This window comes from Chrysemys picta, chromosome 3 (genome assembly GCF_011386835.1).
Source record: "Chrysemys picta bellii isolate R12L10 chromosome 3, ASM1138683v2, whole genome shotgun sequence".
NCBI classification, from domain to species: Eukaryota; Metazoa; Chordata; order Testudines; family Emydidae; genus Chrysemys; species Chrysemys picta.
The window spans coordinates 208,334,780-208,348,098 of record NC_088793.1 but is presented as its reverse complement, the minus strand read 5'-3'; the positions used below and the strand labels follow the sequence as shown (position 1 = coordinate 208,348,098).

General features: G+C 54.2%; 1 protein-coding gene across 6 annotated transcripts in view; it reads right to left on the bottom strand.

Moving 5' to 3' along the window:
• Positions 1-365: 365 nt before the first annotated feature.
• PYGB (glycogen phosphorylase B) overlaps positions 366-13,319 on the bottom strand; it is a 40,840-nt gene continuing 27,886 nt past the window's right edge. For 4 of the 6 annotated variants that reach the window (XM_065590853.1, XM_065590856.1, XM_065590857.1 and 1 more), the window contains exons 13-20: positions 12,438-12,539; positions 10,091-10,238; positions 9,366-9,424; positions 8,220-8,361; positions 6,842-7,049; positions 5,928-6,062; positions 4,469-4,535; positions 366-3,638 (exon numbers count right to left, since the gene is read on the bottom strand). In XM_065590853.1, the coding sequence (XP_065446925.1) occupies positions 3,486-3,638; positions 4,469-4,535; positions 5,928-6,062; positions 6,842-7,049; positions 8,220-8,361; positions 9,366-9,424; positions 10,091-10,238; positions 12,438-12,539 (1,014 nt within the window). In that variant the 3' untranslated portion in view covers positions 366-3,485. The remainder of the gene's footprint in view (positions 3,639-4,468; positions 4,536-5,927; positions 6,063-6,841; positions 7,050-8,219; positions 8,362-9,365; positions 9,425-10,090; positions 10,239-12,437; positions 12,540-13,319) is intronic. The other 2 variants (XM_065590854.1, XM_065590859.1) reach the window with 1 other exon arrangement.

Genomic DNA, 13,319 nt, shown 5'->3' with positions numbered 1-13,319 from the left:
TAAGAACGCAGTGGGAAGGAGGCCGTCACCCATGCTGAGCTGTTTTCCATATTGCCCCTCCGCCCTGCCTCACAGGTGCTTTGCTGCAGGAGTGGCATGGCTGCTGAATTCCCAGCCTGCTGGGGGTTGCTGAGCTTGTCACTAGTAGATGTTAGCACCAGAGCTTGTTAGACCAGGTCATTGGCATACCGGAGATGTGGAGTATAGCCAGAAATGACTTCTGCAGGGTGCCATGCTAAAGGGGTGGGGGGAGGGAAAGCAGCATCATGGGTGACTTAACTTGCGGAGCCTAGTCAATTTCTGAGATTTATATTCTTGTGAGACTATAAGTACTAGAGACCAAGGATTTGAACACAAACCAGCAGGGCATTCTGATTGTTTTAATCAGTTTCCAATGCACAGGTGAGGAACACGGATTCACTACACAGATTAATATCCATACTTCATGCCAACATGTTGAAACAATGCACTAAATCTATTTCCATGTCCCATTAGAGGCAGATACAGAAGCAACTGGGATGCTTGAAGTTCAAAACCTTCCACTTTCCTGCTCAGTACGAGTTGATTGCCGAGATAGCAGCTCTGTTCTATTGTTACAGTTCAAAGAGCCCCGTTCCTGGAACACAGACTATGAAATGTCAGTAACACAGTGACAATCCAGCAAGTATTCCTCCTGGACTAGCTCAACACAACACACAATGGCCATAGATCAGCAGCTGCGTGCAGATGAAGTACAGTACATTCTTTAGCAGAAGTAGTGTTATATATTCAAGAAATTTGACAGCGTTTAAAAATTCTAGCGACACAAGGTGAGTGAGATAACGCTATACAGAGCTCTTCTGGTCTTCTCCAGCCCGTGTAGCTCAAAAGCGCATGTCTCTCACCCCAGAAGTTGATCTATTAAAAGCTGTTACCTCACCCACCATGTCTCTCCACAATCCTAGGTCTAACACGGCTGCACCAACACTACAGTTAAAAATCATTAAGTGGACTTAAGAGTTGGTCTTTCTGATCATTGAAATAACAGGGCTGTACTTGATTTCAATGCACACCTTTTCTGTACACAGGAGGTGTATCTGCTTCCCAGCTGAGACGTGACAGGCTTAGTCCCTTTCGTTGCTCATGGGCGTAAAGACATGATGTAAGTTAACACACCAATGTACACAGCAGAGGCGGGTGAGCCAGGACACAATGCCTTAATTTCAAGTGTGCTGTGGCCAATGATATTTCCCAGCAATTCTGTATTTGGCTGTTGGCTCCTGGGCCCAGATCCTCACTTGTATTTAGGCTCCTACTGTCTGTGCTTTTCCTGACTCCACTCTTAGGACTAAGAAAATGCACAGGTGGGAGGCTGGGTGAGGACAATGCAATCATTGTATCAGACCGCTCGGTGTTGACGGGCTTGCTCTGTGGGAGCTGGGCCGAGGGAGACCATGCCGGAAGCTGGCTCTTCCAACACTAGGAGCTTCAAGTTCCAGCACCATAGGGGCAGTGACTGAGCCCAGCTGTGGCTGGTAGGCTCTCTGGGGCCCTGGGATGTTAATTCTCAGGCCCTTCCAGGGTCCTGCCCTGGGCTGTGGAGGCCCCTTGCTATAGATCCTCTCTGTACCTTTCCAGGCCTTTTCCCCTCTCAGACACTGGGGATGTCACGGTCCCTGTAGCAGGGGGTTGTTGGCTGCCAGGCTGCTGTGGGCTACATGGTCCTGGCCCTGCCTTGTAGCTCTGTGAGCAGACTGAAGGGCTTGGGGGGCAGTGACTTGCCTGCTAGCTGATAGTCTAGCTTTGGGCCTTTTTCCTTGATGGCGGTGGTCTGGTCAGTAGCCAATACCACAGGGTAGGCAGTGGCTCTTTCTGGGGCTAGGTCACACAGACAGCTTAGCCTGACTGGGGTAGAAAAGGGGATGGAGCAGTTCTGTGCAGGAATGGGTCAGTGTGGCCAGTGAGGGCCCTGGGCTAGCACAGTAAATGCAGGACCCTTTGCCAGAGGGAAAGTGACAGTAAGTCTTTGTCCCTGACTGCAGGGCCAACAAAACTGTACCAACAATAAAAACAGGGGTGTTGGGTTCAGGCTGGCTTGGGGGGGGGGGGAAAGAGTGCTAAGCTGACAGGCTCCTCTTCCCCCTGTGTACAAGGCCATGCTCATGGCCCACCCCCCTCAGCAGCCATCCAGCCCCCTGCTCTCACACAAGCACAGCGTTTACAGGCTGGTGCTTACAAGTATTTCTTCAGAGCATGGGCCTTGTCTGCGTTACAAAGCGCAAGCCAGGCCCAGCTGCACACTGGCGGCTGCAGGGGGCTTGACCTCACTAAACCAAAATTCTTTAGGAAGTGTTTCTGCAGGTTTGCAGTGTCCTGTACATCGCCCTGCTCAGCGGGTACAGCGCTTTTGCTTTTGCCCATGCTAGGTGAAGGCTAAAACACTCTCTCATGCCTTCATAGCAGCTCTATAAACACAACTTGGAGCAAGATGGTGCCTTAGACAGGGACCTATAACCACTCCAGGAGGTGCCTCCATATTGAATTGCTGTCTGCAAGCTGCTTTTTAATTCAAATTAGGTGCGGTCTTTACAGCGAACTCCCAAAATCCCTGGCCCCACCTGGTAAGGAAAGAGGCTGGTTTCAATCTTGGTTGAAGTCCATTAGCTGCCCCTTTTCAGCATGAATCTCACACACCCCGTCCTCCAGCTCACCCGGGACTGCTAGGTACAGACGCAACCATAAGGTTAGGGCTCAGGTGTGCACCAAAAGCCCCCGGCTGAGCTCCTTCTGCACGTTTTCTACTTGGCAGTTTAAAAATAAATAAATCTCATTTTGTGATCATTAAAACAGGCCGGCTGGCTAGTGCAGTTTAATCCTATTTCAACCAATGCAGCAAAACTAGCCACCTCGCGAGGGTGGGGTCATTTACCTTTAGCCATAAAACGTTAATAGGGAAAATGAGGTGTTTTGGCTCCACTCCTGCTTCACCTAACCTGTGTCTCAGCTCTGACCATGGCTGGAAGGTGTAAGAACCCAGGGGAGGCCCCTAGCAGTGACTGGCAGGGTGGGAGGTGTGGGTAGGCTCAGACCACGCTGGCAGATCACCCCCTCTACGGAGACTAGCGCAGCCTTTCTACAGAAGGGGAAAACAAGAATTTCACTAAGTGCGTGGCCTAGCATGGGATGTAGCTTCAGGAAGCCTATGCAGCCATTAGCTCACTCAACACAGTACAGGACATGCAAGTTAGTTAAATGAGTAACACACAGAATAGCCTTAGTTCTAACCCGGTTTCCTGCTGCTCTTTTTGTTTTACTTGTTTTCACACACAAGGCTTTGGCCAACATCTCCCACGCTGCTCTTATTAAAAGCACCCTCTTCTCCCTGGCGAATGCCCTATTTCATAGATTCCAGACCCTCAACTAGTGTAAGTTCATCTGTGCAAACCTAGCTGGAAACCAGAAGCACCTTAAGCCTGGATCAACCAGACACACATTTAGTGCCCAGCTTATTCCCTGGGGATGTTAGGTGGGGGGATCTTCACAGCTGATGGCTCCACACCCCAGATTTCTCTGGCATACTCGGTGATCGTCCTGTCACTAGAAAACTTCCCCGAGGAAGCAATGTTCTTGATGACCTTCTTAGTCCACTCTCTTGGCTTCTGTAACAAAGATGAAAAGGCAACATGAAACCTCCTGGGTCACAGCTTCCGGAGTGTGACTTACAACAGAGGCGCGAGCTGCTTCTGGGCCGTCCCCTCCCAGTCACTCTATGCTCCCTGTTGGAATAACAGCCCTGTACAGACTACCCTCCTCGCTAGCATGGACTGGGTCAGAGCATGGGGCAGGCAGCTCCTGTTAACTCTGCTTTGGGAAAACACAACCACACCTATTGCTGCTGCAGCAGGATTCCTTATGCAACAGAACCGAGAGCTGGAAAAGCCTGACAGGTCATCTAATCCAGCGCCCGGCCAGTGCAGGTCTGTTCTCGCGTACTTTTACTAGCCTTCTGGCCGACATACTTTTAATATCCAAGGGATGGGGTCTCCACCACTTCACCTGGAGCAGGACGGTGGTTGAGGACAGCTCTGCACTAGAAACTTTTACCGGTACTTTTTGTCAGAAGCTGGGAATGGGCGATGGGATGGATCACTCAATGATTCCCTGTTCTGTTCATTCCCTCTGGGGCACCTGGCATTGGCCACTGTCGGCTGACAGGATACTGGGCTGGATGGACCTTTGGTCTGACCCAGTGTGGCCGTTCTTATGTACAACAAGTTTTGGTGACATTTCTAAGACAGCAAAGTCCTAGTGCGGATGTAGTTATATTGGTGGGCTGGCTGAACAGGCTGTCTCTGTACTAGGCGGGTTTGCCAGCAGGGCTACACTGGTTTAGCTTCGCCAGCAAACCCAGGAGTGGAGACAAGGCCTCACGTTTACTGTCAATGTTGCTGACCATCCGCCCGTTGGCTGCACCGCGGGGTTATCTTACCCTGTACAACTGGTCAACGCGGCCCTGACACTCCATGTAGGCCTGGTAGTCAGCAAACACTTTAAATCTGAAACCAGAGCAGAGGAGAGTGAGATGCTGAACTCAGATCAGCGCAAAGGATCAGGGTGAACAATTCGTGCTGCCGGAGGTTTCAAGCAGGAAACGTGCCGCTGGGTTTCTCCAGCGTTAGGGGCCGACGCAGGAAGACGACGCAGCCCTGAGCTGCTGAAGGAGTCTACGCGGCTATCACAGACTGAAGGAAACTGGTGCTGTCTGCTCATAAACCAGTCCATGGCCTGTTTCTTGGCTCTCGTTTCCCCTGTGCGTTCTGGGAGCGGCAGGGAGATGAATCCCTGGCGTTAGGCCAGAGACGATCGCCTGGTACCGGCGCTCCCCACTCCCCTGCAGAAGCCCCAGGTCCGTGGGTGGGGAAGCGGGGTAGATGGCTGCAGGTCCAGTAGGGCCCATGGAGTGAGTTCCTGCACGCTGGGAGGGACTCCAAGGGCAGCACCGCTCAGAGAAGCCACAGGCTGTGCCACGGGTGCAGGGGCGGTAAGGCCGGGCCGGGCGGCAGAGATCCTCCGCATCAGTGGCTTTTGCCTTTAGAGAATCACTAGGAATCCAGGGCTGCCCCCTGCTCTCTTCCAGGGTGGGAGGAACCAGCCCTCTCCCTGCAAAGCCAGCCCTGCTGCAAGGAGGGGAAGGAAACTGTGGCTTGAGATTCACGGTGTTTTACCCTCCGCCGTGCAGCAGTAACCCAGGCACGGGAGGGTGGGGCCCTGGCCCAACGTGGGAAGCAGCCTGGGCTGCAGCACCAGGGTTACAAGGGCCGGGAAGGCCCCGGCTGGGGGATTCCTTCGCCTGGCGTCCACGTTGCTCTCCAGCCTCACAGTGGCGGTTCGTTCTGCCCCGAAGCCATTGGGGCGTAGGGAGCTGGGGAGCTGGGGTGCGGGTGAGCGAGGCCCCGCCCAGGACAGGCCCTTAGCGAGAGGAGAAGGGAACCAGTGGGTGAAACCGACGTGCACTGGGCCGGGCGTTACGCTGGCCATGCCTGCTGCACACTAGTGCTGGGTACAAGGGCCAGCCGCTGCCCTGGGCTGGGATTCAAAGGCCAGAGCGTGGGGGCATCGCTCCGCAGCAGCGTGAAGTCCAGCCCACTCGGCACCGTGAGTGGGGCCATCCTGGGAAGGGGACCGGGGCTTTCACGAAGGGCAGGTTGGACCTGGTCCCACGTCCTTATCTGGACTCCAGCTTCCATGGCCACCCAACTACGTCTCCCCAGGCTGGAGTTGGATGGGGAATATTGCACCAGAGGGTCCGGAGTGCTGTATTTCCGGCCTCATCCAAAGGCCATTGAGCCCATAGGCATCAATGGACGAGGGCCATCGTGAGGAGCACCCAGGATCCCAGGGGCTTCCACACCGGCTTGGAACCAAGGACCAAGTTCACTGGCTCTCACCTGTCGTGGTTCATCAACATATTGACGACATCCCGGAAGCAGCCAGGGTCTTTAGGCGAGAAGAAGCCGCTGCTGAGCTGGTCGATGGCTTGTCTCAGCTCTGGAATGCGCTCATAGTATTCCCTAGCATTGTACCTGCACAGGAGAGAGGTGCACGCTGTAGCCGGCTCCGTGCGGGGCGTAGCCTCACGTTGGGCTGGGGCAGCTGGGGACCTGTCTCTGTTCACGCTTCCTCCCGCCGGCAAGGGTGGGAGTTTAAGAGCTACTTAAGCAGACCCGGCCTCTCTGCTGGCCCGGACCTGCTGGACTCCGCGGCACAAGGGGACTGCGTGTGGGGTTGGTTTGATTTTTTTTAACACATCAGAAGTGAAAACTGGTGCTACAGCCCAGATCTGCTGCAGCCACGTACCCCAGTGGCCACCGCTGCTTCCCAGGAGCGGTCGGGACTGGGGCTCGTTTTCCCAGCGCTACGCAGGGGTGGGGCAAGTCTCATCCGGCAACCTCTGCTAGTTGCTCCTTGGCCTGGCTACGCAACGCAGCAGATGCATGATGGACAATGCCCGGGACCAGGCCCCAGTGCCCCTCCCACCCCCTGCCAGGGCCAGAATGCCACACGGGGGCATGAGCGACGCTCCATGAGTCCCTGGCTCTGAATCCAGCCAGAGCGACCTGTTACTGGCAGCCACTCCTGCTCCACTCCTGAACGCTGACTCGGACCCAGGCCCTGTCTCCTTCCTGCACGCGGTTGCACCTACCTCGCCCTCTCCCCTTTCCACACAACAGCTCATGTCCTTCCCCCAGCTCCCGCTCTGGCCCACGGACGCTCGCCCTGTAACGCACGGGGTGATGGGGTATGCGCTAAGGACACTCTGGCAGGGGGCAGCCTGGGTCTCCTGCGATGCTGTTCTACAAACCCTCGCTTGTCCAGCGCCTCCACGTCCTCCACCCGCATGCCAAAGATGAACAGATTCTCCTCGCCGGCTTCCTCCGCCATCTCCACGTTGGCCCCGTCCATGGTCCCGATGGTGAGGGCGCCGTTCAGCATGAACTTCATGTTCCCCGTGCCTGAGGCCTCGGTGCCGGCCGTGGAGATCTGCTGGGACAGATCGGCCGCGGGAATCACTGTGGGGGAGGGGGGCGGGGGAGGGAGAAGGAGGCAGTTAACACGCTGCTGTTCTTTACCCCTTGTCCCAGCTCTTACAGGGGCCAGCCGGGGGCGGGGGGGCGGTGTGGCTGTCTGGGCCAGCACTGCGGCTCCTACTGGCCCCAGGGGCAGACAGAACGCAGGGCACCAGCTAGGCGCAGAGCCGGCCAGGACTTGAGGGAGGGGGCCACAAAGTCGCCTCTGCAGCCCAGACCCAGAGCTCCCCAGGCGCAGCCAGGCTCTCCCAGTCACTCAGCACACACGCCCCCATCCTCACCCCGCTCCCAGGAGCTGCTATCACCAGCCAGGAGCGCTGCCCCACAGGGACGCGTCTGCCCCCGGCCAGAGCGCCACTGACAACCCCTCCCAGGAGCAAGCAGCTCTGACAAGCAGGAAACCAGGACCCAGCCTGGTCCTTCCCACAGGAGCCTGGGGAAAAGTGCAGCTGGAAAGTGACGCGGCTGGTGGTGGCTGGTGAATCCAGGGCTGGGCACCCGAGGACTGCGTCAGAACAGGAGACGCCAGAGCAGCGCTACACATGGGCGCATGCTCCTGGTTCAGGGCTGCCCGACCCGACATTCAAACACCTTCCAGGTCAGCCTTCCTGGACCACTGGGCGACTTTCCATGACAACGCACATCCAGAGCTCCATGCCTGTTTGAACGCACAAGGTCTCGGGGACATGTCTCCGGTTCGGCCAGGATGGGGCGCACACAAATATCGCCCTCGGGGCTGCTCTCAGCTGGATCTCACGCCTCCCACCTCGTGATAACACGAACAGACCCAGCAAAGGGCTACACGGGCTGCACTCTCGTGGCGAGGTCTGTTCTGCCGGTACAGCTTCTCTGGTACTTACGGCTGGAGCCCCCACGCTTTGAAATCCCGGCGCAGGGAATGCTGGGAAAAGCGCCAAGGGGAGGTTTAAATGGAGCCCCACAACCCTGTGCCCTGCTCTGGCCAGATCCTCCCCACCCCCCCGTCTGCTCCCGCATTCCCCTTGCTTGTGCTTGTTCCCTTACCCATATTTCTCAGCCTGCCCCTGAATCCCAGCACTGCCCATAGGGAAAGCGGCTCATGGTTTCCTCACCAACTGCACAGTCACTGCCAACTCACAGCATCCACGCAGTCCACCCCCTTTGCTGTCTTACCTTTCTCAGCAAAGGACACCCTGTAGTTCTCCAAGAAGATGACTTTGAGTCGATCTCCTATATAGGGATCGTTATTGATGACGTCCCCGATGGACGTGATCAGTTTGATAATCATTTTGGCCATGTAGTAGCCGGGAGCTGCCTGCAGAGGGGGGTGGAGACACAGAAAAAGTTAAAGAAAGAAATGCACGGTAAGGCGAAAAGGAGAAACTCCCGGAGTGCTGGAACAATGTGTGTAGTGGGGGGGCTGAGAGCCATTGAACCAAACCCTGGATATGATGGACACCGCTTCAAGCCAGGGAATGCGGCCGCCCCCAGCCCCCTCGTTCCAGCACCTCTGGTGATTCCAATCAAAACGGATGTTATCAAGGGGAGTAGCCTAGGCCGGGGTTCCTGGAATGGCCGGTGCACATGAGACGTGAGCTTGATCCGTTCTCTTCAAACAGTTTTTCGACAAGGTGGTGCAAGACCAATAGAGTTTGGGAGCCCAAGTCTTACGCTGTTCATAGGGGCAGGGCAGTGAAAATTCTCACTTTCATTCAAGATTCATTCAAGCCTGCAGGCTTACACGGGGCTCAACGCTTGCATGTGGGTTTAAAAACGATATGCCAAGGGCTGTGTATTCTGAGAGCAGCAGGCCCCACGAGCGGCCGCTGCAGACGAGCTGTGATCGCTCCCGGAGAGAAGACAACTACTGACCAGCAGCAGTCTCCAGGAGCAGGGCTGAGCAGAGACAGCAGAAAGACTCTTTCAAACCAAGCAGCTGCTCTGGCGCCAGTGCTGGGACACGGAGAGCACTGGACGGCAGCAAGAGGATACGGCCACGGCCACAGCCACGGCCACGGTGGAGTGAACCTCCAAAGCCCACTGGAGTCCTGCAAAGATCCCCAACGGCAGCCACAGGTTGTGATTCTTCGTCCCCAGGCCAATCCCTTCCCCACTGGCTCCCTCTGCCAGGCCTCTGCCTTCCCCTCCATGCTCTCCCTCGGCGTCTGTACAGCGCTAAGAACGGGGGGCGGAGCCTGTCTTTACAGACCGGAAGCCAGACGGCCAGCAATATATGTCTCCCTCCAGCAGAAGGCAGAGACATGCACCCAATTCAGCTTATTAAACTGCTCCAAAGGAAGAGTTAATGAAACGTCTCACCTTTCCTCCAATCATCACCGTCCTTGGCACAAAGGACTTGGATGGGTCTTTTCTCATGCCTGAAAGATGAAGAGGATAAAATTAGAGTCATTCAGGGGTGACGGTGCAGAGTAACAAAGATGTTCTTTGGCTGCAGTAGCGGCTGGAGGCACCAGTCATGAACAGGATCCTGTTGTGCCAGGTGCTGTACAAATACGTAACATGTGGTCACTGCCTTAAGGAGTTTATACTCTAAGTAAACAAAACTATAGACACCAGATCTGCATCTGCTTCTGTGCTAAACCTTCCAGTCGTGACCACCTCAGAGCACCATCAGCATTTCCAGGAAGACACAAGAATTGACATTGACCATCTGCTCCCAGAGCAGAAATTGGGCTCTGGTATTTCTGGGGCACAACATGACCATGGGGTTATACAGCCCACGTTAACCAACAGTAATGTGTGTCTTTGGAAGTTAGGAAAACCATTTGCACTGATAATACATATTTAGGAACCAAATGTTGCTTGGGAAAAGACCAACAAGGCCAGAGGGGCAGAACTTTGCGAGACAAACCCAGTCTCCCCCCCTCGCCGTTGGACTGGCGCCTCGGGGCACAGCCCTCCGTCCTGCACCCAGAGGGCCCCCGAGACCCAGTGAGCCAGGCAGCCGCGCGGCGAGGTGGGAGTGAGAGTGCGGCGAGGTGGGAGCGAGAGCGCGGCGAGGTGGGAGCGAGAGCGCGGCTCACGGTTGTAGAGGGTGATGATGTGCAGACAGTTGAGGAGTTGTCTCTTGTACTCGTGAATCCGCTTCACGTGCACGTCGAACATGGAGGACGGGTTGATTTTCACCTTGTACGTCTCCTCCAAGTAGGCCGAGAACTTGAGCTTGTTCTCCTGGGAAGGAAAGCGGGGAGACAGCTGAGTACCCGTCTGACAGCTCGTCTGTCATGGTGCAGTCGGCTGGAAAACAAGAGTTCCTCTGGCAGATTCTCTCTCTGCCCAGTGAACATTTACCAAGTCCCTGCTCTGCCTGATTCACAGCAGGGCCTCGAACCTGGGTTTTCCCATGTGAGAGCCTCACCACCAAGCTGCTGGCAACGCTGGGATGGGTTTCTCTCTCTCTCTCTCTCTCCCACAATTACTTCCTGGACCTGCGGAGCCTTCCCAACAAAAGTTCCATTGAAACCGACACATTTCCAGGAAGAGTTTTGGTTTTCCTGAATCGCCATTTTCTGATAAACATTCTGTTGAACAATTCCTGACCAGCTCCAGTCACGAGTGCTCAGCGCCGTGGGTTGGGGAGTGAGTGGTGATCTCTCACCCGCCCGGGGGTTCGTAGGACAGGTGTCTTGTATCCGCACACCAGACACCTGCAGCCAAAGCCAATGCCACAGATTGCTTGACAAGGGTGCAAATGTACGCGGTGTGCACCTGTCTGGAAATGCACGAGGAAATCCCTCTTCCTCACAGCTTGAGACAACACTCCAGGGAACCTCTGGGATGGGCAGAGGGCTGCCTGAAGCAAGGACTGAGCAGCGAGGTAGACTGGGGACTGCTCAGACAGTGCAAGAACCAGGGGACAGTCACTGAAATTGAAAGAGCCCAAATTTCAAACAGATCATTGGAAATACCTCTTCGCACAGTGTACAGTTAGCTTGTGGAATTCACTGCCACAAGGTATCATGGAGGCCCTGAGCTTTGCAGTATTAAAAAGGGATCATTTATACAGATAACAAGAGTCACACGAGTAAGGGTAAAAAAACCAAGACTTTTGGAAGGTCTATAAACCTTCATGCTCCAGGGCACAAACCAACACCCAGCTGACGGGGGGTCAGGAGGAAACTTTCCCTGGGGGCACATTACCCCATAACTGCCGGGCTTTCTTGCACCTTCCTCTGGAGAAGCTGGGCCTGGCCACTGTCAAACACAGGATGGGGTGAGCGAGATGGTCTGCTCCAGTCTGGCAATTCCCAAGTTCCTGCCCAGCCAGCTGTAGAAAGGTGGGGCCAGATGGAAGATGTAACTTGACCAAGGCAGAGAGAAGCCAAGAGGAAAGCAGGAGGAAGGAAAGGGCATAGAGGGGAGCAGAAAAGAGGGAAGCAGCAAAGACAGTATGAGAAGGAGGAAGAGGGGAAGACCAGATGAGCAGGGGTAGGAGGAGGCAAGAATGGAACTATGGAATCGGGATAAGGGAAGAAGAAAATGAGAGGAGGGGAGGGGAGGGGGGTAAGAAGATAGAAATGGGGAGGAGCATTTCACTCCCAATGGGGCACGGCCAGACATCTAGAAATGGGGACAAACCAAAGCAGCCTGTTGCCTCCAGCACGAATCTCTTTGCTGCTGCAGCAAAACCTGGTCTGTCGGGTTTCTGATGTTAGAGCCGGTCAGGAATCTTCCATCGATGGGAAGAACGTTAGAGAATGTTGATTGTGCCAAAATGTCCTGATTTTCCATTTGGAAAATCAAATTAAAACGTTTCCCGCTGGCTCCGCATTAATCTGTGTCCGCCCGAGCCACCGCGGTGCCCCAAGGGATCTGTAGTTCCAGGTCATCAAAGCCCACTTCCCCCTATGGATTAGGCTCCTGGCCCGATTACATCTCCCATGATGCACCAAGATGTCCGTTCTGACTGAGCTGCCACATTGCATCATGGGAGTACCACGAACACCATGCATCATGGGAGATGTAGTGGCCATGGAGCCCGGCCCATAGGATGAATGGGCGTGAGGTACCCAAACGACACCTCCCGCGAGGCAATGAAGCAGCACAGGCAGGCACAGGCTAACGCGGGGCTGCCCTGAATCAAAGTATTTCAAAGTTTCCCAATCAATAGTTTTCAGAACTTCTCATTCTGGAATGAGTTTTGGTATTTCAACTTTTCAACCTGAGTCGGACAAACATGGGACAATCCTGCACTGTCGGGGGAATGGGCTAGATCGGCTAATGGGTCTTTTCCATCTCGAGATTCTGTGGGCCCAGTTCTCTGCCGGGTGAACCACCACTGATGTCAATGGAGCTGCACCCATCTGCCCCCAGCAGAATTTTCAGCCTGAGAACTAGGCTATGAACTAGTTGCCCTGATGTCCACGTTACCTGTTTAACTTTAGCCACATCCCGGATAAACACCTCGTCATCGACAAAATCCAGTAACTTCTTCAGCTGGCTCAGATCCGTTACAAAATCTTCTCCGATTTTCTAAGGAAATAAAACCGGAAATGAATGTCCTTTGCTGGATGTCTCACGTGCTGCATAATGTCACTTCCCTGCTAGAAATGCCTCAGTCCTGACTGGGAAAGAAAAAAAAAGCCGGGCTTGGCAAAAATAGGGCACCAATTATCGTGGTTGGGTTATTACTATGCATTGTTTTAGAGTTTAAATGTATTGGGAATAAATGATTGGTACAAAAACATTTTAGTCTATCACACAATTCCACAGCACTCCCATACAGCTAAGCAAAGAAAGGCTGTATGTGCCAGGAATTACTTCCAGATGGGCAGAGTATTTGCAGTGTATTATCAGCCACTAGATGTCTTAGTATGCTGTCTGGAGTTCCTGGCAAGGCGTGGTCCTGGTAAACAAAGGCGACAAAGCTGGAACTCAAGCTGTGTCGGAGCCGGTTTGTGTGAGTAGCTGTAGATATTTCCTTTAGTGCACGCCCCATTTAAGAGAGACTGTCGTTCCATATATCATGACACCAAGGGAGGTGATGCTGTTCTGACAATCTATCCCAGCGGTTCTCAAACTTTTGTACTGGTGACCCCTTCACATAGCAAGCCTCTGAGTGCGACCCCCCCTTATAAATTAAAAACACTTGTTTATATATTTAACACCATTATAAACCTCCAGTTTGAGAACCGCTGATCTCTCCTCAGCCCATGGAAAGGTGGAGCCAACGGTCAGCAGTTCTTTGAGTAACTCCTGATGGCTGATTTTAAAGCTCTGCCCTCATTGCATGTGTGTGTCAGATGTTCAAGA